This window comes from Odocoileus virginianus, unplaced genomic scaffold (genome assembly GCF_023699985.2).
Source record: "Odocoileus virginianus isolate 20LAN1187 ecotype Illinois unplaced genomic scaffold, Ovbor_1.2 Unplaced_Scaffold_1, whole genome shotgun sequence".
NCBI lineage: Eukaryota > Metazoa > Chordata > Mammalia > Artiodactyla > Cervidae > Odocoileus > Odocoileus virginianus.
Window position 1 is genome coordinate 10418710 of NW_027224263.1, and position 26503 is coordinate 10445212.

Below are 26503 nucleotides of genomic sequence, written 5' to 3' on the forward strand. Positions count from 1 at the left end.
TGGAGACTGGGGTTTCCTCTTCGGGAGCCTCCTATTGGAAACCCTGGTCCACAGGGTCTGGGCCCTGTTTCAATCATTTGTAAGCAATTTCTCGCTACCAACCCTTGTGCATAACTTTGGGTTCAAAGTTGTTCTCTCACACATAAAAAGAAGCAAATCATGCTTCAGAGCTCGTGACTCAGTTTCCCCCTGTATTTTGACAAGAGGAAATTATTATCCACTTGACAAGAGTTTCACACTGAATGGACAGAGGTTCTGACTCTGACGCTGGGCTTTAGGAACTCCCCCAGGACTGAGCAGTAGGAGTAAAATTCATGAGTTTTTCCTGCACCTGCTACCCTGATCTTGCAGTCTGAGGTTGTAGCAGATGGGACTCCTTCATTGATACCTGAAAAAGCAATCTATTCTCGTCCCTTCCCTGACTTCACAGTCTCAAGCCCCGTGAGATCTTTATGACTGACAGACCCTGCATGAGATCCTGCCAGTTCCCTGGCAACAAGCTGCCTCTTAAATCAAGGAGATGGGACTCTTGCGCTGTGGCAGCATCTGCTAGTGCTTCACCACGGTTGTCTCTTTCTTCTGAGTCCAACCTTAGATTTTTTTTTCCTAACCTCTTTGAAAGTCATATGGGAATTTCTATAGCACAACCAGATCTGGCCCCCAAACCCTCTCACTTGGCCCTCAGTTATTCCCTCCCCCCCGATTCACCCTCACCGAGCTGGAGATGATCGTGGCTATTTGCGAAGTCATAGATGGGAGAGCTGGCTCTTGAGTGATCTCATAGAGCAGAGCCACCCTTGGGCCAGGACACGACTTGCCCGGTATGTGGGTACAAAGTAAACATCTTGACTCTGAGCCATTCTCATCTGGCGGTCTGTTTGTTACAGCAGTTTAGCTTACCTTAAGAAATTTTTTTAAAAAGCTCTCTTTTTCTCAGTTTTGTACCCAAAGATGGCCCAGGCCCACTTCTCAGGCTTCTGGCCTCTCTCCTGAGAGCTCTGAAAAAAATGTCAGCCTTCTGAACCTCTGATGAAAAAATCCTATTGTTGGAGATATATTCACTGATGATGATCATTAGCCCTTTTGGGCCATTAGTCTATGGCAGCTGCTCCCTTTGCTAGAGATCTAGAATATTCAGGGACTGGGCTGGTGGCCCCCTTCCTTCCTGTCTCACTGGCATGTGTTCTACAATTGTTCTCTTCTATCCAGGCTTCAAGAAAGGAGTAAGAGATAGTTGGGGAACAAGGGGACATTTAAATATTTAGTGGACATTTTCATGAATACTGGAGTAAGAAATTATGAATTTTGTTAGCCAGGATAATAGGATTGGTGTCAAGAAGGAAAAAAATCTCTTAGGTTTAAATATATGTAATGAAGTATTGGGGGATTCCCAGATGGCTCAGTGGTAAAGAATCCACCTGCCAATGCAGGAGACAGACGTGGGTTCAATCTCTGGCTTGGGAAGATTCCTCTGGAAAAGGGAATGGCACCCCATTCCAGTAGAATACTGGAGAATCCCATGGACAGAGGAGCCTCGCAGGCTGCAGTTCACGGGGTCACTAAGAGTCAGACACGACTGAGCACTCACAGCACCACGCCAAGGTACTTATGGGAGAAACATCCTAATGTCCAGAATCTCCCTTAACATACTTTAACAGAAAGTCAGATGCAACAAATGTGACAGAATGTAACTGTTACACGTAAGGAATGGATCTGCAGGTGTTCACCATACAATTTTCCCTACATGTCAGTATGTTTGAAAATTTTACTAATAAAAATGAAATGTGAAATCAAAAGTTTTCATTTCTGGGAAACAGTCCTCAAATTGAAGACTTCCTGGCACAATTGAGGACGCAGCAAACTAATGTGTCCCTCTCACACCTCCCCCTGATGACTCTGACCTTGCCCTTCCCAAGCTCATTCAGGCACAGGGAACTATAGTTGATATCTTTTAATAACTTACAATGGAAAATAATTTCAAAAATAATATATGTGTATATGTATAACTGAATCACCTTGCTGTGCACCTGAAACATTGTAAGTCAACTGTACTTCAATAAAATAGATATATATTAGGAAAAAAAAGTTCACACAAGGAAAAAGGCAGCACGTGGGCCCCCCTTCAAAACCTATTCACCTGACTCAGCTCTTCCTGCCAACTCCCTGACTTCAGATACCTGACTTCGGAAGCAGACACTCCTGGCGGTGATCATCCCTGCGCTCGGCACTGGATCAGTTGGACTCACCACCCACCCCCATGCCATCTGCCATTGCCATGACTTTGGAAACCTCTCACTCCTGAATCAGCTGTCCCACACATTTTATTCTGGACCCCGAATTGGTGGAGAAATGCAGAGTGCAGAGTGTTAGTGGCTCAGCCGTGTCCGACTCTTTGTGACTCCATGGACTAGGGCCTGCTAGGCTCCTCTGTCCATTCAATTTCCCGGGTAAGAATACTGGAGTGGGTAGCCATTCTCTTCTCCAGGGGATATTCCTGACCCAGGGATTGAACTCAGATCTCTTGCAATGCAAGCAGATATCTTTGCCATCTGAGCCACCAGGGAAGCCCGAATTGGTGGAGTTGTATGGCCTAAGCACACACTTCCTAGAAGCCTCCCAAATGCATGCACACCATCCCTGTAAGCTTCGCAATTCCTCTAGCAGGATAGAGTCTTATCATCTCTTTTACCAAGGGTATCACAGACCGAATGGGGAAAAAGTGGGAGAGCTTCTAGCACAGAGACAGAAAGGGGACACCAGATTTGAGGTCAAGGATATCCAAACCTTTACCAGCTCTTGCGGCCACTACGGAGCCTACTCTTCCCGAGTGTGCTGACCACCAGTCACTCTAATTGGTCCCAAGGACACAACTCTAGGCCTCCTGACTTTTGCATGCTGTGCCTCAGCTTCTTCTTTCTTGCCTGAGAGCAGGACCTGTCCCTGGCTCAGACGTGCTGACCGCTTTTGGTTGCCCTGCTGCTACGTTCCCAGTCTTAGTTCCAAAAGTCTGCTACAGCAACTTCATCACACATTGTTGGTGTTTAACAGCTTGGAGGCTGCCTTTAAAATAAAAAAAAAAGTCCAAAACACTCACTTGGAGATCCTTGCTCAGATCCTGCCAGGTTTTGTCATTGTGCATTTGTGTCTCTACCTGCACCAAGATGCTGTACAGTGAAGGTGATGGGCAGTGAGAGGAAGCAGCCTGAGTTCTGCCTCCCTGACCACCTCCCGTGAGGTCTTTCTGAAGCAGGAAGGGCTGCTGGAGCCTCAGTGAGGTGGAAGATAGCAGATGGAGAGGTACTTCCTGAGACCTCAGGAGGGCTCAGTCCTTCTGACAAACTCTGTTAGCTTTTGAGAAATATTTGACCTCTTGACTGGCAAACACACACACTCATTTTTCTCTGGACCTGAATGGGGTTACTCTGTGTAGCTTGAACTTTATTATTATTTTTTAAATATTTATATATTTACCTGCACTGGGTCTTAGTTGCAGCATGTGAGATCTAGTTCCCTGACCAGGGATTGAACCCCCGCCCCCTGCATTGGGAGCACAGAGTCTTAGTTACTGAACCACTAGGGAAGTCCCTGAACTTGTTTTTGTCGACATCAATTTTGGGGAAATCTCAACTCAGATTAATTTCCCCATTCACTGTGAGTGTTCCCCTTTCTAGGGATCGAGTCCCTGTCCTCACATTGGTGCCCTGAGGCCCTAGTGTATTCATCCAAAGGTAAGTGATCTAAACCTGTCCTATCTCTGTGCTTCCCAAGGAGTTTTCAACTGATGATGGCAAGAGGGAAGTATTTTCTCCATTGTGGGGGAAAGACAGGTGTTCTCAGGTCACTGCCATGTCAGAGAGGCTGCTCCATGGGAAGAAGCAATGAATCCAGCCCTCAGAGAAAAGCAGAGTCAGAGTGCCGACAGTCTTCGAGTCCTTATGGTTTTCTCCGTGTTCCAGTGGCAGCTAGGGTCTTCCTATGGTTGTATAGGATGCCCCAATAACTGGTCTAATATTTTTATTTGAGAATGAGCTGGTTGGAGTTTGGTTTCTATGGCTTGCAGTGAGGACCTTTTTGCTTTCCCTATTTATTAATGTCTATTATAGAAAGGCCTTTAGGAAAAGATTTGTGTGACGAATCAAAATCATGGGCTGCTGCCATGATTGTGTACCACTTATAATATAGGGTTGGCCACAAACTTCCTTCCGGTTTTTATATGAAAAAACCCAGAAGAAGTTTGTGGCCAACCCAATCCATTCAGAGTATGTGCTCTATTCTAATGTGATTTTGCTGCGAATTCCGAAGAAAGTGAAAGAGGAGAGTGAAAAAGTTGGCTTAAAGCTCAACATTCAGAAAACTAAGATCATGATATCCGGTCCCATCACTTCATGGCAAATAGATGGAGAAACAGTGGCTGACTTTATTTTTCTGGCTCCAAAATCACTGCAGATGATGATTGCAGCCATGAAATTAAAAGACGCTTACTCCTTGGAAGGAAAGTTATAACCAACCTAGATAGCATATTAAACAGAAGAGACATTACTTTGTCAACAAAGGTCTGTCTAGTCACGGCTATGGTTTTTCCAGTGGTCAACAACACAAGAGAAAACTCTACACATGGACATCACCAGATGGTCAATACCGAAATCAGATTGATTGTATTCTTTGCAGCCAAAGATGGAGAAGCTCTATGCAGTCAGCAAAAACAAGACCTGGAGCTGACTGTGGCTCAGATCATGAACTCCTTATTGCCAAATTCAGACTTAAGAAGAGAAGAAAGTAGGGATAACCACTAGACCATTCAGGTATGACCTAAATCAAATCCCTTATGACTATACAGTGGAAGTGAGAAATAGATTTAAGGGACTAGATCTGATAGACAGAGAGCCTGATGAACTATGGACAGAGGTTCCTGACATTGTACAGGAGACAGGGATCAAGACCATCCCCATGGAAAAGAAATGCAAAAAGGCAAAATGGTTGTCTGAGGAGGCCTTACAAATAGCTGTGAAAAGAAGAGAAGCAAAAAGCAAAGGAGAAAAGGAAAGATATACCCATTTGAATGCAGAGTTCCAAAGAATAGCCAGGAGAGATAAGAAAGCCTTCCTCAGCAATCAATGCAAAGAAGTACATGTATATGTGTATATTTAATATAGTTAAGTATATTAAATATACACATATACATAGTCAAAAGAAAAATTCACAAAACAATACTTAAATGTGTGATCTAGGGCATAGTCTATTTTTTATTCCATTTCTGTACAAAATGTTTCTAAAATTGATCTTAGAACTCAGCAGTTCTCAAACTTTTGGGTCTCAGGACTTCTTTATATTTCTAAATTTTGAGGACACCAGAGATTGTGTTTATGTGCATTACAGCTATTAATGTTTATTGTATTAGAAATGAAGGATGAGAGGTTTTTAAGTACAAGAATATACAAGTTCATATCCAATTACCTGACAGAGCAATGGCATCACTGTTTGGCTTTCAGTCTCTGAAAAGGCCACCATATACTTGCAAATGAGATCTTAGTATTATGATGAGAATGGTTTTGACTTCTAGAATTCCATGAAGGAGTCTCAGGAACACCAGGTTGCCTGGACCACACTTTGAAAATTTCTGTACTCAGACTTGAAAAATATGAATCTAGAAAAAGCCCAGGCTGATTATGGACAAATGGAACCAAAAAAATAAAATTAGCTCCATTTCCTTCTCCATGTTTCCCTCTTGTTCTTCTCAAGTGTGGAAAGTATTATTTATGGTTAATTCCTCAACAATGATTTTGCATCAGATAATTAATCTAAGCTGATCCATGCACACAGCACTCTCCTAGCAACAGGTCCATGGGCAATCGTATGTCCTAAGTTAGCTCCAAAAGACTAAAGAGAATTTAAATTCCATGATTGAGAGAGAGGTTTTCTCTCTCTCTGGATGTGAACAAGGAATGCTACTGGCAAAATACAGTGCTTAGAAATGTTATTGCAAATAGAGTGGGGATATGAGAGAGAAAAAAAAAAAACCAACCTGGGAGTTTGACAACACTGAGCTAATTACATTGTGCCTGGGGCCTCCTTTACCTCCAGTGGGCTTTGCCGCTCTGAGAAAACACATTTCCTTATTGTTAGAGTTGAGGATTTCAGTTACTTGCAGCAGAAAAGATATTGACACAGTGATTTTCCGGACATCTTGTTAAATATCCTGTCCTGCACTTTGCTGGTTACAGAGTATTTTAAAGGGCATGTTGTGTGTGACTCTACCTAGCACAGAACCAGCAAATTGGTAGTTTGGATAATTAGATCCAGTTGACCAGGGGACAGAAGCTAGGGTTTCAAGGACTGACTGCCCCTTCCTTATGCATATTCTTTTATTTATAGCTTTGTAGCAATAAAAGTTGCATTTTATTAATGCAGACACTCTTTTCTTTGTTGATTTCCAGGCATTCATTTTATAAACATCTATTTATGTGATTTGTTCAGCCACACACTCATCCTAGCCTCGGGTACACCACATTGTAAGCATGATCTACCCAACTAGACTGAGCTCCTTGAGGGCAGGGGTTCAGTGTTACTCATCTTTATAGACCCTAGGACTCTTCACTGACTGATATGAAATAAGTTCACAATGAATGTCTGTTGAAAGAATAAATGAATGATAATGAAACGTGCTCTTCTAAAACAGAGGTCAGCAAACTCCTGACCATGGACCAAGTCTGGAATGTGGCCTATTATTCTATGGTCCAATAGTTAAGGATATTCTTTATTTTTTTAAATGGCTAAAAATTCAAAAGGAGAGCAATATTTTGTAATTATTACATGATATTCAAATTTCAGTGTCCTAAAGTTTTATTGGAACACATTGACGGTCATTCATTGACACATTCTTTACATTTTCCAACTACAACAGCAGAGATGAGTCGTCATGACAAAGACCAATGGTCCAACAGAGATTAAAATATTACTGATTTTTATAGAAAAAGTTTGCCAACCTGTAATATTGTAATGTTTCCTGCTTTCTTTTTTTTTGACAGAGCTGTGGCCTCTATTCTCATTTCTTAAAGTTCAATCTTCATTTATCATAGTCCCATTGCCAAATAACATGCAAGGTGAAGAAGCATTGGGCTGATTAGTAAAGACAGCAAGGAATACTAAATTTAAATAGAGAATGAATACATCCCTAAAACTACCATTTAATAGAAAAACCTGTAATCACTTTAAAAATACTAATAAAAAATAGAGAATGAAATATCTACTCTGAGATTTGAATTATACAAATTACTTAGATTCACTGATGAAATAAATATTTTAATTATCTAGTATCACCGTTGTTAGGGGAAGCACACTGACTGAAACTGCCCACCCTGGCCAGGCACCATAGTAACTATTTGCATGAGTTGTTTTATGACAGGAGGTCCTGGTAAGGAACACGGAACTAATAAGCCTCCACCAACCGGAAGAGTTCAGGAAAGGTCAAAAGGAGACACCACATGTCCGACCACCTCCCAGAATCCTTCTCTCTGGCATCCATCTTGGCTGAACAAGGCATGCACCACCAGGAAGGACTCTGAGTCAGAATGATTGGCTAAAGACAACCTGGAAACTAATCCCATCACTGTAAAACCCAAGCCATGGCAGAGCAGTTCTCCTGGGTTCCCTTACCCTCCTGCTCTCCGCCCAGGTGCCCTTTCCCAATAAAATCTCTTGCTTTGTCAGCACATGTGTCTCCTTGGACAATTCATTTCTGAGTGTTAGACAAGAGCCCAGTTTCGGGCCCTGGAAGGGGTCCCCCTTCCTGCAACACTATTACTTCATTCAATGGATATCTGATTTGACCACATTAATATTTTAATATTTTTACACTGATATAAGCCCAATATATTGCTGAGTAGTTAAGGCTCACTTAATACAGGGGTTAGAAGTCTTACTCTAAATATTGTATTGACATATTTTGTATCAGTAATTAAAATACACAGATTTTCTAGAATGTATTTCATATCAGGAAATGATATATTAATATATCAAAAAATATATTGTGTTATACAAAATTATTTATACTGATTTGAAATAATAATAGTGTAAAAGCAAAATACATTTAGCTATAGTTACTGATATGGGGGGAGATGACTGACTTTTTTCTTCCTTGTATTTACCAGTTTTTCTCTATTTTGCCTGTTTATAATTACCAAGAGTTTTAAAATACTGCATGATTTGACCCATTTAAAATAAAATTCCTGGAATCCTTGTGAACTTATTTCACATTTACTTTGCTGCCCACATATTCCAAGAGCTCTCTGATATGGAAAGGACTAAACCTGAGGTCTGGTGCCTTGAAAATAAAACACACAATAGCCAAGAATAAAATTAGAGGCAGAGCCAACTTTTCCATAGTAAGGTAAAGGAAGTCTGCTTACCATTCTTGGGCAGGGGATACACAAAGGCGCTTGAAATGGAAAAAAAGGTCACAGGCTAATTAAATAAAACACCACTTAATTGCCTTGTGGGGCACTCAGCTCAGGGGCTCATGAAAGGGAGTTATTTTAGCAACTTCCGAAGAGACAATACATACTTATATATTGTTAAGTCCCTAAAGTAACATGAGAGAGGAAACAGGTTAGGGTCATCATCTTTCTTTTCAGGACAAAACTTGATTATGAGATGAATTTTTTAAAATTCTTGAAATAGGCAAAGTAGCTTTTTTCTTTCATCTTCCACATTTTACCAGCCTCGACCAGGAAGGGAAATGACGACCCTTTTGAGATTTAACACATTAAACATTTAATACATTATATTAACATAACATTAAACATTTAATACATTATAACTCAATAACTCCTTTTTCAAGTAAAACAAGAACCTAAGAAAGGCAAATGTGAGAAATGTTTGTAAAGTCAAACAAGACTGGAAGATATTTTTTATAAAGAAAAATAGTTAATTTGCTATGACGGAAAATGTGTAGTAATTTACCAGCTGTTGGAATTGTTTAATAACAGCACTTGTGTGACATGCATTGCTGTTCTAAAAAACATACGGCATGGATGCAGAAAATGTAAGCTGTCAAACAGAATCTGTGTGCTTTGTTATTCCCTGGGGCAAACTGAGAACAAATCACCGACCCTATTTCCTCTTCTTTCTGGGCATGTGGCTGTCTGATATTTTCCAGTCCCCTTTGGGCTTCTGTGTGGACACAGGACTAATTTCTGACCAGCAGAATGTGGGTAGACTTGATGTAAGCCTCTTTCAACCCAACACCCCTCATGCCTTCAATGCTCCATTCTTCTGCTGACTGGATGGAGAGGATTCTGAGGACCCTTAGAGGAGAGCTGCCTGACCAGGAAAACTCACACTGGACTCTGGTGGGACCTCAGTCTGTCTTGTAAATGCTCCCACATTTGGGCAGTTGTTAACTCTGTGCAAATGGTTGAATCCATTCTGCCTATAAACAGAGAACTGAAAATATGTGACCAGTTACTGCGACTTAATAGAGACATAGATGTAGAGAATAAATGTATGAATACGAAGGGGGTTAGGGGTAGGGTTGGAGGAATTGGGAGATTGAGATTAACACATACACTATTGATACTATGTATAAAATAGATAACTAATGAGAACCTATTGTATAGCACAGGGAACTCTACTTAATGCACTGTGGTGACCTGAATGTAAAGGAAATCCAAAAAAGAGGGGATATATGTATACATATAGCTGATTCACTTTGCTATACAGTAGAAACTAACACATTGTGAAGCAACTATACCCTAATGAAAACTAATTAGAAAAAAGAATAATCCTGTCAAAGAGGGTCTTCACATTCAAACCAGGCCTCTCCTAACATTCAAAAGTACCACTGATGGGAAAACGGTTTTCTTTGTTATGATTAACTCAAGACAAAGGTAGTGACAGGGTACTGCCAATTACCCCCTGGTTAAGAACTTTGGTGATACTCGTTGGTCTGAAATAGCTTGAAATTTTTGGCTCAGATTTAACCTGGTCATTTGAAGATGAAGTAGGAAAGATCATACACATGGCCCTAACATAATGATCAAACAATAACCTACAAAAACTTTTTCTTTATACTCCTTGGTTGAGAACAAATCTCTTAGGTTATTTTACATGATCTCTTCTTGTTAAACAAGATGGATCTTCTCAAAGAGCAGGGAAATTGACCTCAGAAATTCCATTGCTTTTGTGATTTAGACATATTACCCTGTGGGGATCGAGAGAGGCCAATGAGCATCTTCTACAAACTATTTTAAGTGAAAGTTGCTCAGTCATGTCTGACTCTTTGTGACCCCATGGACTACACAGTCCATGGAATTCTCCAGGCCAGAATACTGGAGTGGGTAGCCTTTCCCTTCTCCAGGGGATCTTCCCAACCCAGGAATTGAACCCAGGTCTCCTGCATTGCAGACTATTTAGGGTTGGCCAAAAATTTCATTTGGGCTTTTCTGTAAGATGGTATGAAAAAATTGAATGAACTTTTTGGCTAACCCAATAACTCCTCAAAAACAACCAACAAGGAGTTTTCACCAATGAAGCTGGACCTGGTCAAATTCTTTCTTTCTTGAATGAAAGATATTAGTATTCAGTAATCCAAGCTGTTCAGTACTCTTAAGTTCTGATCATTTAGATCTTGGCACACTAAAAAAAAAAAAATAGATATTTAATAAAAGGAAGTCAAATCAGACAATAATAGAATATCTCACACCAAAACGACATCAAATGTTTTTTATTGAACAAAAAAGAACATGGAAGTTGAATTCACTGAGCAAAAGCAGCTCATCAGGTGAAGCTGCTATATTGTGTGCTAAATAATCTTATGAACTGAGTATACAGAATACATATAATATGTAAGTTATCTCAACAGCAAAGGAGAAGGTGTAGATTACAGTTTTGGAGGGAAAAATCTGGTCAAATGACAAATTTAGTTGCTCAAAATTTCTAGCCCTTGTCCACCTAAATTCAGTATGATTCTACATATGTGCATTCAGTATGTGTATACTGAATTCCCATTTTAACCGAAGCTGCTTTTTGGAAGAAATTTAAAAGTATTTATTTTTTTCACATTAATTTGACATTCTAGTCAATTTTTAAAAATTTCCTTTTTGACATATATGTGTGTATGTATTTATACACACTTAAAAACCCCCAAACCCTTGTTTACAAGTTGAGGGGTCATGTTGTTTTTTTTAAAATTAAGATTGGTGAATTTCAATGATTATTTCTCCTGTGCGTCTAAGAAATTTGATGTGTTTTCAATGCACCCCCACAGACAGGAGGGCTGACAGATATGTCAAAAATACTTTATGGAAAGAGGCAGGTAGCTCATGCGAGTTGGCAACCTTTTGTCTGGTGTCTCCTGTTGGAACTGGCTGCCTCCCTTTAACATCTCACAGTCAAAGATGAAAGGAAAACTTTTTACTTTGAAGCCTAGTTAGCACAGTTGCACATTTACTATAATCCACCTTTTAACTTGGTTTATTGGGCTTTTCTAATGTAAGATGACAAATACCTTACACCCAGTACACAGCATCAAAAAGTACTGAAGAAACATCTTATAGACAATACTTTTTTTTTCTTGTATGTTAAATATCAGCTTCTATGGGATACATTTCCAGAATGGTTTATTACCACTTTATAAACACTCGAAGCCAAACAAACAGCACGAAGAACATCAATGTCTTTTTTCCAATATTTGTATCAATTACTGGAGGATAATCCTAACATACACTACTTAAGGGGAGGGGGCAAAAGAAGAGAGTTCATGACACACTGCAAAGGTTGGACTACAGCATCTTAGTTGCAGGGATGACCTTACGGTGCAGAAAGAGGGGACTCTCTAGAAGGTGATGGTGTGGTTTCTTCAGGTGGAAAAACCGTGAGTGTGCAAGCTCGGATGCCACCCAGGGACTCTGGGAGATCAAACACCTTATGCCATTCATCTTTATCTGGATCATATTTCTGCACGATCTCTACCATACAACGATTATTCCATGAATACCCACCAACCACATAGATTTTATTTTCAAAGACAGCAACCCCAACATCACTCTGCCCTCTTAACATAGCAGCAATTGGGGTCCACTGGTCAAGGATCGGTGAGTAGTATTCACAGCTTAGGACGTCGTCATAATCACTGGTTCCTCTGAAGTGATTGCCGCCGATGACGTAGAGCCTTTCTCCCACGGTGCACATGCAATGCAGACCTCTGACAGTGGTCATTGGCGCCTTCTGGATCCATTTGTCAGTATCAGGGTCAAAGCACATGAGCTCCTTTTGAAAAGTGTCATGAGTAATTCCTCCTAAAGAATGAAAATTACAGGTAGGAGGAAAACAGATTAATGTAAAAATACAAAAGTTAACAGAAGGCTCTCTGTCACAGATAATTAACTTCTAGCCACATATTATGACATTTTAGAGTTTATCAAGTGTGTTCTTATACATGTCTGCCCGCTATAACTACTTTCTCTGGATTAAAAATAAAGAAAATAATATTTTCATCTCCTTAAAGAACAAAAGTGTAGCTTATATTATTGTAATGACTTTCTCAAACAGAGACCCAAGGGATTTAAGAGGCTTTACAGAACGAAAATATATTTTGGCCACTTATCGAGTTGGGTTTACAGTAAATCCCAACTACAAAGCATCATTCACTCCTGTTGCTCTTTAAATGCTAGGTGTTCCCTTCCTCATTTGTCAAATAAGAATGGCCACTCTAGTTCTTGCATTAGGATTTTGACTATGAATTGAAATAAATCACAATGCTTTGGAAAAGTCAAAAGTGTTATGCAACTATACAGGCTTATACGAATATTCAGAACTGTTTTTGTAGACTTTAGGGTGAGGATGGGTAATGTCCTCTCTTAAAAAGTTAAAGAATTAGAATGCTGAATATACCTGGAATTTTGTATGTACAGTGATTTGTTGCTGATCTATTGAGTCCATATCATCTACAAAACATTTTTAGATCATATATTTCAATCAGTCTGTACAATGAAAATATCAAACTATGTGTTCTGCAGATTAGGGAGAAAACTAAACTAAGCTACAGTCACATCATTCAAAGCTCTACTATCTGGGGGCCAGATGGCCATCACTAGGTTGTTTGTTTTTTTTTTCTGCTTTTCTGTATTTTTTCCTGTACTTCACTGAGTTCGCAGCAAGCAAAATAGTGCTCTTTGGTTTGAAAATCAGCTGTGGTTTCCAGCCTACTCTTGACTCGGAAGGTCATTTGTGCAATATATACTAGTTATGCCAAAGCACCACTAGAACAATTCGAATGTCATTTTTTCCCACCAGAGGACTTGCAGCTCTCATTATAATAGCATAGCAGCCACACACATAAAATAGGTAGATGGTGTAAATCATTGATTAGCGGAACATATGATTTCCTGGAAAGCCCTTTCAATATAAGACGTCCCATAGTTTGCTCATAAATTTCACACCAGAAACCTGCCAATCACATACTAAAGGCCTCTCACTGATCCTTCTTGATTACAGATTTCATTAAGGCAGCGTTCAGAGACTCAGACCACAAACATCACCTTAATGCCTTTGTTCTCTAATAATGTAGCCGCTGGCTTGGCACTGGCCGTCCTTCAAAAGAGGGAAAATTGTCAGAGGTAAACTCTGTCAGGGCCAAATGGTAAGAACCTAACAGAGCCAAATTTAAATACCGGAAGTGAACATTACATTAAAATAGGACTCGTTTCTACATTCTACATAAGGATGATTTGAACACTAACAGTTTGTGTTACTGTGTCACAGTAACTGAGTCACAGTGTCACTGTAACAGTAACACAGTTTCACTGAGCCAACTGTAGTCTTTTCAGAATTTTTTATTAGAAAAATATATGTGAATGTGGCCAAAATACAGGTAATCAGCACAGAATTATTTATGCGATGACACCACAGTAGAACCCAATATAACACTCAGGACAAGAGAAACATGTTATGGGTTGCACTAAATTAGGTCTTCCCTCATGGCTCCATCAGTAAAGAATCTGCCTGCAATGCAGGAGACCTGGGTTCAGTCCCTGGGTTGGGAAGATCCCCTGGAGAAGGAAATGGCAACCCACTCCAGTATTCTTGCCTGGAGAATTCCATGGACAGAGGAGCCTGGTGGGCTACAGTCCATAGGGTCACAAAGAGTCAGACACAACTGAGTGACTAACACAAATGAGAGACTGAACATTATTATGCATTATATGTATACTGGAAGCAAGTTTTATGCACAGTAGAGCTTATATGTTATATAATGATATATTTCCTCATGGAGTTTAGCTGAATTCTAAATAGAAATGAATTAATGGTTGTTATATAGAGACTATGAATGGTGGTTATTAGAGTATTAGACTATGGACTAAGGGGGCTGAAAGGCAAGTTGGAGAAGCTGAAAGCTTTCCAATTTCTTCTAAGTATTACAGTAGAATGGGTTGGCTGCTAGTCTTATAAAATACCAAAGGCATTTACATACAAATGTACATAAAAATACATTCTAAAACCTACAAATTATATTTTGATTATCCATTTCCTGGATTATTAACACTATATGGAAAGATGGCAACATAGCTAAAAATCTATGTATTATATGAATTGCATTTGCAATTATTTACCTGATATATACATTACACCTCCATACACAGTTCCAGCATGGCCATAGTGGGGCTCACTCATTTTGGCAACGTAGGTCCATTCGTTTGTTCTTGGATTGTAACATTCTACTGTAGCTATTGTTTAAAAAATAACAAGGAAGAATGAATGGATTTTAAAATATGATTTATAATTTCAAATTTAGCAACAAATTATTTTCCCCTTAGGTGGAACAATAATAATATCCCCATAACTGAAATATTTCTATTTAGGTATGAGATATTCTTGGGGGTCAAATATTAATTATTGAGATTTTGCAATTAATATGAATCATTAATATACTGAGACATGTTACATCAGACTAGCTATTTAATGTAATAATACAACACACTGTCACTGCAGAAATCACTAGACTTTCTTTTCTTCTAGGATCTTGTTACATCTTTATAATTTGACACTTCTCCCATTTCTTTGCTCTAAATATGTGGGAAGAAAAGATGAAAAAAATTACAAGATGAAAAACAGTTTGATTCTATATGATACACCATATAGGAAACAAAGATTAACAGATACGAAGCAAAAGTTTAAGCTGATAATGAAATTATGCACATTGCCTGGTGTATATTTTGACGCTTATTGCTTTATTTCATATCAAGACTACAAAATGGACACTGACAATAATTTTTCAGTATTTGTACATTAAAGCCAATAGTTTACCACTGCAGCCAGTACTGCTCTTAACTTGAAGATGACTGGCAGCATAATAAAATTTTTATTAGGGGTACTTCCTCTCAGCAATAAATTTTCATCCTTAACACAAGAGTATTTGAGAAGTGGCCTCAACTTTTTAACTATCAATCCATTATAACATCAGGACTAGAAGCAATGACAGTCCAGACAGATAGAAAATGTAATCTTTTTTAAAAGGCAGAATAGGGATGTTAGGAGGTCTCTGGTCAACAGCACAAAATTAGGATTGACTTGAAAAGTTTATACTATTTATTGCAGATGCTGCCACTTGTTAACCCAACTGCTTGTCTCCACTAACCCTGCTTTTTTCTTACTAACAGAACCACAACACTGCTCAGGAAAGCATTGCGCCAAACTCAAAATTCAAATCTGCAGGTTCCTACAGGTCCTGTGAAGCTAGAATCGATGGCATGACATATCTGTAGGCAATGGAATGCAAGCAGGAGGATACAGAGTGGGGCTATTTGATCAAGTCACTGGAATAAAACTTGGCTACTTGCAGCCGAATGCAATCCTAATTGATAAGGCATCCTTTGAACAAGTTTTCCTATTTAAAAAATAATAGTACTATGAGAACAGGCAAAACTAGAGACAGATTGAAGAGATTAATTTTCTCTTTTCAATAATTTCAACAAATTCACTACACAAACTATTTACTTCTCCTCTAACAAAACCTATATTATACCACTTCTTATATCCCATTACTGATTTCCTTTTCTACTTTAGTTTTGAATTTTCAGTCTTATTTCAAAGGTTTTTACTATTCTTTTTTTTTTTTTTTAATCTCTTGTTAGTTTTGTTCATTGCTTTGGGCTTGGACCCTTACCAACTCTATTTTTTCTAAATCTTTCTATCAGGTAGCAACATCCTACAAAATCTTTCCCCAAAATAAGGACTATTGCCACAGTGAATGACAAGCTAAAACTGCTCTAATACTGTTTGTGATTATTTTCAATCACTGGATGTCTTCTTGAATGTTCAGTTCCATTTGCCTTCAGCATGGCTTTTACCTAACTGACAAACAAAATCCTACTGAATATATATCATTAGCACCCTCTTTACACTTACAGTGGATCTACTATATTGACTGGCATTGGCAAAGTAGTTAATAGTAGCATTTTATTTGATAAAGGAATCTAATCTAATCACACATCCTATCAGTAAAAGGGTTTTAATGACTTCTGGACATCATCTTTTCCATCTATTTGATGTCAAAGGATAAGTTTTATTATAGTTTCATGCTTTTCTTTATGAAGAATTCTGTGTTGAACTTTGAAATTTCTAGAGTGTTACAGTCTTTCCTTATGTCTAATTCAATCTATTTTGAAGTAGTTTCCATTAGTTTCCTCTTATTTTTAAAGGGGAGCTAGAAGTTGAATAGCTATTCACTCTTTATGATTATTAAAATCTTCCTATGTAGAAAGATAATGCTATTCTATCAGTGAGTTAACTGCATTTTTTTTTTTTTTTTTGGTAATCGGGGTTATAAGAATCCATCCATACTTTCTCATACAGGAGCCCTTTAAGGGTAAGATGGTTATCAAGCACCAATAACAAAACAAGTATATAAGAGTTCATCATCCCTAAATTGTCTCAGTCTCTGTGGGGTCTCTGGGTCCTGGTGTGCACAAGGTTTGTTTGAGCCCTCTGAGCATCTCTGGTGGGTATGGGGTTTGATTCTAAACATGATTCGCCCCTCCTACTGTCTTGCTGGGGCTTCTCCTTTCTTCAGACTTAAATTGAAGAAAGTAGGGAAAACCACTAGACCATTCAGGTATGACCTAAAATCAAATCCCTCATGATTATACAGTGGAAGTGACAAATAGATTCAAGGGATTAGATTTGATAGACAGAGTGCCTGAAGAACTATGGACGGAGGTTCGTGACATTGTACAGGAGGCAGTGATCAAGACCATCCCCAAGAAAAAGAAATGCAAAAAGGCAAAATGGTTGTCTGAGGAGGCCTTACAAATAGCTATGAAAAGAAGAGAAGCAAAAGGCAAAGGAGAAAAGGAAAGATAGACCCATCTGAATGCAGAGTTCCAAAGAATAGCAAGGAGAGATAAGAAAGCCTGCCTCAGTGATCAGTGCAAAGAAACAGAGGGAAACAATAGAATGGGAAAGACTAGAGATCTCTTTAAGAAAATTAGAGATACCAAGTGAACTTTTCATGCAAAGATGAGCACAATAAAGGACGGAAATAGTATAGATCTAATAGAAGCAGAAGATATTAAGAAGAGGTGGCAAGAATACATAGAAGAACTATGCAAAAAAGATCTTCACGACCCAGATAATCACGATGGTGTGATCACTCACCTAGAACCAGACATCCTGGAATGTGAAGTCAAGTGGGCCTTAGAAAGCATCACTACAAACAAAGTTAGTGGAGGTGATAGAATTCCAGCTGAGCTATTTCAAATCCTAAAAGATGATGCTGTGAAAGTGCAGCACTCAATATGCCAGCAAATTTGGAAAACTCAGCAGTGGCCACAGGACTGGAAAAGGTCAGTTTTCATTCCAACCACAAAGAAAGGCAATGCCAAAAGAATGCTCAAACTACGGCACAATTGCACTCATCTCACACGCTAGTAAAGTAATGCTCAAAATTCTCCAAGCCAGGCTTCAGCAATATGTGAACCGTGAACTTCCAGATGAAAAGCTGGTTTTAGAAAAGGCAGAGGAACCAGAGATCAAATTGACAACATCTGTTGGATCATCAAAAAAGCAAGAGAGTTCCAGAAAAACATCTACTTCTGCTTTATTGACTACACCAAAGCCTTTGACTATGTGGATCACAACAAACTGTGGAAAATTCTGAAAGAGATGGAAATACCAGACCACCTGACCTGCTTCCTGAGAAATCTGTATGCAGGTCAAGAAGCAACAGTTAGAACTGGACATGGAACAACAGACTGGTTCCAAATCAGGAAAGGAGTATGTCAAGGCTGTATATTGTCACCCTGCTTATTTAACTTATATGAAGAGTACATCATGAGAAATGCTGGGCTGGAGGAAGCACAAGCTGGAATCAAGATTGCCAGGAGAAATATCAATAACCTTGGATATGCAGATGACACCACCCTTATGGCAGAAAGCGAAGAAGAACTAAAGAGCCTCTTGATGAAAGTGAAAGAAGAGAGTGAAAAAGTTGGCTTAAAGCTCAACATTCAGAAAACTAAGATCACGGCATCTGGTCCCATCACTTCATGGCAAATAAATGGGGAAACAGTGGAAACAGTGGCAGACTTTTTTTTTTGGGGGGGGGCTCCAAAATCACTGCAGATGGTGACTGACAGCCATGAAATTAAAAGATGCTTGCTCCTTGGAAGAAAACTTATGACCAACCTAGACAGCATATTAAAAAGCAGAGACATTACTTTGCCAACAAAGGTCCGTCTAGTCAAAGCTACGGTTTTTCCAGTAGTCATGTATAGATGTGAGAGTTGGACTATAAAGAAAGCTGAGTGCTGAAGAATTGATGCTTTTGAACTGAGGTGTTGGAGAAGACTCTTGAGAGTCCCTTGGACTGCAAGGAGATCCAACCAGTCCATCCTAAAGGAGATCAGTCCTGGGTGTTCATTGGAAGGACTGATGCTGAAGCTGAAACTCCAATACTTTGGCCACCTGATGCGAAGAACTGACTCATTTGAAAAGACCCTGATGCTGGGAAAGACTGAAGGCAGGAGGAGAAGGGGACGACAGAGGATGAGATGGTTGGATGGCATCACCGACTCAATGGACATGAGTTTGAGTAAACTCCAGGAGTTGGTGATGGACAGGGAGGCCTGGCGTGACTGCAGTCCATGGGGTTGCAAAGAGTCAGACATGACTGAGCGACTGAACTGAACTGATCCCTAAATTTGTCTTCTTCCAGCTAGATAACCCATCTCCTTTAGCTTTTCCTATCTTTTAATCCTTATTGTCAACCTTTGGCTTTCTCCAGGTAGGACTGTTATGGTCATTAGTAAAATCAATATACTGTTTTAAAATAAAATACATTTAAATAACAAGTGTATATGCATATCCTTATTTCTATTTTCCATATTTACAAAGCAACAATATGTTAGTGCCAACCACATTGATGGGGGAGGGGACAAGGGATGAGAAAGCAAGGAGCTGGAGACACAAAGCAGTGAGTCCATCACAGTCTATGACACGTGGGAATGGTAATAAGGTAATTGGGAAAATGTAGAACAGGGAAGGTCAGGCAAACTACAGCCTGTAAGCCAAATCCAATATGTCATCTGCTTTTGTATGGCCCACAAGATAAAAATATGAATTGCTTTCACATTTTTAAATAGCTGGAAAAAAAATCAAAGAAAAATACTTTGTGAAATATGAAAATTATATGGGATTCAAATTTCTGTGTTCATATATAAAGCTTTATTGGAACACAACTTCACTCATTTGTTTATAAACAAACTGTCTATAGTTGCTTTCACAATACAATGGCAGAGCTGATTAGTTGTGACAGAGATCCTATAGCCTGGAAAGTCAAAAAGATTTCCTTCTTGGCACTGTATTGTCTATTCTAGAGAATCATCTTCAGTAGTCTGGTGGCCTGGTATGTAAATTAGAGATCCTCTCTAATATAAGAAATTCAGTTAGGTTGGTTGTTTCACCTATCTCATTAAGGATTCTGATTTTCTCAGGTGATTCCACTGGAATTTACTTGTTCTTTGAGATTAGGAAAGAGACTAGTCCTGAAGAAAATTATTTGCATAATGAGGTCTCTCAGAAAGCGGGGATGGTCTCTAGAATCCTAGAGTGCCAGTTAGTAATATGTCACTTAATAAAGAAACTGCAAATCTATTAAGGGATATGGAGGTATCTGATAAATTTCAGTAATTTTATTGTATATTTATTTGGAAAAATTTAACACAGGGTTACTTCATTATTTGGAACTGTGACTTATTAATATTTAACTGCAGTGAAAGATACCTGAGCTGTCATATTTCTCCTCAATACAGAAAACTTCAATGGAAGATTGATTTCTTATATGACACAATTTTGAAAGATACCAAAAATAACTGACTCCTTTTTCTCTTAAGTGACAGGTACTCTAAGCTTCCCCCAGTTTCCCATTGTACCTGATGTCAAAAGAAAGTAGCATTTCCAAGGAATTATATTTTAGCAATAAATCAGGCTCATACACACACACACACACACACACACACTAATATTATTGTTTGATGTACTATGGGCTTGGGTCCATACACTCCATGGCAAGATTTTAAAAGGCCAAATCCACGTAAATGATCTAAAATGTCTTGTAGATGCTTCCACTGTCTTCTTTGCATCATTATATAGAGGCAGTGGTTATTGTGTGTATAAAGAATAAATGATGTACTGATACTAATGAACCGGTTAAACTGTGAAATGATTTTTCTATCAATCCATTTTTCCTGACACCCATTCCTATCCCCTTCTCTATTTACACTGACATATGAATATGTCAACATAATCAGTTAAGGTGGGAATATTAAGTTATTACAACAGATGTTAGAGTGGAGTGGAGGAAGGGGGTTTCCATTAAAAACCGCTTACAGAGCAGGATTGAAGGCAAAAGGAGAAGGGGGTGGCAGAGGATGAGATGGTTGGATGGCATCACCGACTCAATGGACATGAGTTTGAGCAAGCTCCGGGAGATGGTGAAGGACAGGGAAGCCTGGTGTGCTTCAGTCCATGGGGTTGCAGAGTCGGACACGACTGAGCAACTGAACAACAACGGAGCAGGAGAACACATTGATAATGTTTCTCTGGACGGGTTACACTGGGTTTGCTCACCTCAATAATACAGAATGTGACGAGATGCGTCTGTATGCTTCTTACTTCCACATGGGTATAAGATAGGGGGAACTCAAAGGTGTGGGGTGAGTCAGAAAAAACATGAAGCTTCTTGCTACTTAGTTTTATGGCTCTTGGTAATGGCTCTTTTGGGCCTAAAGATTCTCCTGGAATCAAGACTCTCAACTGAAGTGTACTTAATAAGTCAATCACATGATTTTTAAAAAAAAACCTTCCCATATATTTTAACTTAAAATATGTACCATAGGGACTTCCCTGGTGATCCAGAGGTTAAGGCTCTGCGTTCCTAATGCAGGGGTCATGGATTTGATTCCTGGTCAGGGAACTAAGATTTTATATGCTGTGTGGCACAGCCAAAAACAATTAAAACAATATATAACACAGAATGGATTTGCTAGGTATGCTAATTTTAAGGGAAGCAATCCTTTTCTACAAAAGTTTAGTCACTTCTAGATTCTAGGAGACAATTTCTTCAAAGGAAAAGAAATACCAAGTAGTTGGCCTCAATGGAATTATAGTTGTCTTTTGATAATGAGGGTTTGTATCCATAGTACAATCATATGTCCCTTTATGAAAATGCAGTTGATGAATTAAGATAAAAGTAGACCTATATTTATCATCTAGAGCAGAGAGTATTCTTTTTAGAACATGTAAATCATTATCCTTAGGTTTAAGTTCTGGGTGATTGTGTTTTAAGTCTAACTATAATCCAAGAGTTATAAATTTAGGACTCGCACGTGAAAAGCATGATTCTCTTGTATCCTGTAACTTTCAAACTGAAACACAGAATACTGTTTTTAATAATAGATGAAGGAGGTGATTTCTGAAGGGCAAGGAAGCCAGTCACTTGCCCAACAAGGTAGTCTACTTGTTGTTACCAATTGAGTATAATGTGGGAAGAACTCAAATAGGGTGAGGCTTAAGTCAGAAGAAGGAAGCCTCGAGCACCTTAGTCTTATGTAATGACTCTCCTTGGCCTGAAGATGATAAATTCTCAGAAGAGTAAGGCCTCTAATTAATATTAGGAAAAATATATTGAAGACTTAATAGCCGCATATTAACAGGGGTATGAAAACATCACCAAGCAAGCAGTGACTGAAAACTGGAGCTACTTCCTTAGAGAAAAGAAGTTTCAAAATGGCCACTGATTGAGGGGTTTAATGACCTATAAATTGTAAACTTGTAAAGATTATTTTATATAAGTGGTTTCTCTAAGAAAGTGCCAAGTCACCACTTGCCTCTTCTGCTTATTTTAAGATACCATAAATTTAAAAGAGTATAATAACATGTAAATAACGTGTGTGGGTTAACTGAGGAAAGGACAGTTCTACACAAAGGGTATTCATGTGTCAAGTGCTTTTAGAAGTCTGATTATTGAAATACACTGGAAAACCTGTCTGCTTCATGATTCTGAAAGCTAGTCCAACAATCTGGGAAGTCTGGCCTTAGAAGAAATATCACTGTGACAACAAAGGGAAAAAAAAACGTGAGTAGAAAACATCAGTAACATTAAGACCATGTCACTAACAAGAAAGAACTTGATAAGCTGAAAAGGATAAGAGCTGAGAGCAGATCTTTTTATCTCCAACAAATAGCTTATTTTCAAATCCACTAGACACACAGAGGATGAGATGGTTGGATGGCATCACCGACTCAATGGACATGAGTTTGGGTAAACTCCGGGAGTTGGTGATGGACAGGGAGGCCTGGCGTGCTGCAGTTCATGGGGTCGCAAAGAGTTGGACACGACTGAGTGACTGAACTGAACTGAGACCACCTTTTACTTTTTAGAATACTGAAGAAAAAGATTCTGATAATTACTCTGAATTTATCCAGAGCCAATGCCAATATCTTAAACTTTCACAGGCTTATGGAGCCTGGAATACTGGTCAACTCCAAGGACTCTACTTAGAACAGAGAATAAAGGAAGATGGGTGAAAAAAGGACCAAACAATGATGGTAATGACAGATATGTAAAACCTGATATAAAATGAGGTCTTCCCGACTTCCTTTTGGACAGCTACCTTATTCCAATTGTATCTAAAATAACAAAATTAGTGTTAATTTACACAGTCAAAGTATTGGTCTCTGTTATTGATCTAAGATCAGTGACTGACTTCAGATTAGGAAGACCAAGAAGGGACTGTCAAATAATCAAGTTTACTAGCTCAGTTTACAGTGAAAAAAACTGCTTGGTATTTCACCAAGATAGAATGAGTTTTGAGACTAATAGTTATATATAATACTCATGGTAAAGTCTGGATAATACTGAACTTTGAACATTTAGTAGATAAATAAAATCATCTTACTGTGTGGCATAAGATACGTAACAGATTACATAAAAGGACCAACTATAGAAGTCAATGCTCTGTAAGGAAGGATTTTAACCTGTTCACTGAAATATTCTGTGGGTTTTTAAAAATGGAAAATGAGGAAACATGTCAAAGGTCTGTCCAAGAATTCATTAGAATTTAAATTAGCAGAACACGCTTTTCAGTTAAACCTTTACGATGAAAACCATGGATACTGCACCAGTAAAATATTCTGCCACATATTGAAATATTTGTAGTGTGGCTAACAATATAGGCTCAGATAGTCTCTGACATTTCTAAGAAAAACAGTTTAAAATAAAATTCTGGCTACATTTGTTGGTCTTTGATGTTATAAAACTGCTTATTTTATGATCTGACTAAATCTTGGGGTAAAGAAATTAGTCTTTGTGCTTAATAGACATACACACACTTACGCAGTTCACCAGCTGCATTTCGTCCACCAACTGCATACAAGTATCCTTTGAGGGCACTGAGGTGGAAGAAGGTGCGCTTTTCATTTAGAGATGCAACTTGCATCCACTTATTGTATCGTGGATCAAATCTGAAGACTGTATCAACTGCCGTTTTTCCTTTTGTGTCATAATTGCTCTGTCCTCCAACGACGTAGAGGAAATTTCCAATGACGGCAATGCCATGCTGGTACCTCGGGGCATCCATGGGGGCTAAGGACTTCCACTCATGGGCCTTTTCATCATACATGCGCAATTCCTTGCTGACAACCAGCTGCTGCCTCAGCACTCCTCCTAGTGTAACCAAATGAGTGGTGTCAGACCGAATGGCAGTCCTGTCTGACTGCATAACTGGCTGCATATATGGCATCATTTGGTAATTGCTGGCTTCCAAAAGGAGATTCACACACGTATTGTCAGTTCTCATGAAATCCACGGTTTGCACATAATTAATGAGCTCCTGCGGTGTCATCAGTGGAAATCGTATGTTCTTCATTAACTTTGCAGCAAAGTCCATCCGAGGCTCTTCCAGGCGTAGCCAGCGACAGGTAGCCTTAAAGAGCTCAAGTTCAGTGCAATGCTTAAGGCTGTTACTGGAAAGCACAAAGGCAAGACGTTCAAAAGGGAGTTTCAAGAACTCCCCGGTGCTCAGCAACGCAGGAAAATTCTTCAAGACAAAACTGTTAACATATTTATCCACTTCTGTCAGATTGTAGGTGTTGGCAATCCGCCCAACTTCGACACAATTGTCTAAAGTGACCTATTAAGCCGATCCAAAAAAAAAAAAAAAATTAAAACCCAAATACTTTCATGGCACTCATACCTGGATATATAAATACTTGCTCTAGAATAAGAGTAAATATGCTTTTCACTGTCCATATAGATGAAAATTAAGATTCTTTTTTCCCTATATTAAGTACTTAAAAAGAATTCACAAACCACTCTTGCCTAATCAATAGAAAGGAGACTAAAAGAAAATGCTTGTTCAGAGTCAGTAGATGGAAAGTTACTCTAAGAAACAATGGTATAACTTGACTGTGGCCAACATAATTATTTTCTTTCCTCAAAAATGTGTCCTCACCACTACCCTGCAAATACTAAGAAAGTTCTGGCCAGATGGAAGTTCTGCAAAAATAGAAAGCTATTCTATAATGAATCATCTCAATTCACTTTTCAGTCATGATTCTTAAAAGCAACTCAGCTAGCAGATCCACAAACAGAAAAGCTCTAGTACCTGATCCCTAAATTTCTCTTTCATGTCAACAGGCATCATTCATCACTATCATTCATTTTGATTCCTTCAAAAGTTATTGCTTATAGTGAAGATAATTTAATAGGGCCATTATTCCTAGGGTGAGTTTATTTTCCATATTATTTATGTAGAAATAGAAACAAGGGAATCACTTTCTTGAGGAATGGAATGGGTGTTTTTGCATCAAATTATTCATGTAGTTTAGTTTCCAGTAAGTATGCTGATGGCTGGCACCACAGTTTTCCTTAGCTACTCTCTTACTCTCAGCATACTCCAGCACTGCCTGGAGTCCACAGTAGCTCCCCAAATCTCCCCAGCACAGAATAAAATACACCAAAAGCAGAAGTCATGAAAAGGAGAGAAGCTACAGAGAGGCCCATCTTTGGCAGGAAGTCTTTTCAATGTTCTAAGGGCTAACTAGTCAAAAGTGAAAATTAGGAAAGTCATATCAGCAAATATGTAAAGCATAAATCACAAAAACAAGCCTGCCATACAAATCTCTTTGTGATTGTATGTGTGTGTGTGTATGTACAAACATAGAGACAAGTCACAGGCAAAGGACTCATAGGTTTTTTTTGCTTAATTTTGTCAGGGTGTGTGTTCACAAATGTCACATAAAGCTCACTGACGCCACTGTATTGTTAACCAACTGGCAGATGGTTAAGAGAAAATTGGCTGATCCTTCTATCATCTTGTCATTGAAAAGCTGAAATGAGATGAAAATCATGACTCCTCTGCATAAAGCCACAGCCCAGTTATGACATAATACCACTGAAAGTTTGAAGGCCAACACATACACACACATGTTGCTATTTTCATAGATTATTACTCAAGAAGAATTTGAACTCTTTTAGGCACTGATTTGCTGCACAAAAATCATCAACAATTTAAAATAGTTGCTATACTTAATACCTATGTATTTAAAAATACCTAAAATAAATTGTAACATAAGAGGACCAGGAAAAATAAATGAACAACTTATGGGCCTTTTCAAACACACAGTTTAATACTATTCGATAACTTCGTTAATAAAAAGTACACTTTAATCCACTTTAGGAGTGGCAGGTTGGTGTCTGACACAATTTTAAAGTTGTGTAAATAAAGTTACAATTAATACCTCATTGCCCAAATCACCCCAGGTGGAAGGGATTCCTGTTTGGGGTAACAGACCTACTTTATGGGGTAAGACATAGTCCTTCCCCAAAGCAAGAGTCATTTTCATTTTTGAAGATGTTTGCTAATATGGATAAGCAAACACTGATGAAAGCACAAATATATTTCCTGAGTATGCAGATTCTTATCATCATTGATATGATTGATTACAAATA

The 26503-nt window shown here is 38.7% G+C and overlaps 1 protein-coding gene across 14 annotated transcripts in view; it reads right to left on the reverse strand.

Moving 5' to 3' along the window:
- Window positions 1-10705: 10705 nt before the first annotated feature.
- Window positions 10706-26503, reverse strand: part of KLHL13 (kelch like family member 13) — a 189496-nt gene continuing 173698 nt past the window's right edge. For all 14 annotated transcript variants that reach the window (XM_070462219.1, XM_020881545.2, XM_070462222.1 and 11 more), the window contains 3 exons: window positions 23888-24683; window positions 14607-14720; window positions 10706-12293 (listed from right to left, as the gene is read on the reverse strand). In XM_070462219.1, coding sequence (XP_070318320.1) covers window positions 11806-12293; window positions 14607-14720; window positions 23888-24683 — 1398 coding nt within the window. In that variant the 3' untranslated portion in view covers window positions 10706-11805. The remainder of the gene's footprint in view (window positions 12294-14606; window positions 14721-23887; window positions 24684-26503) is intronic.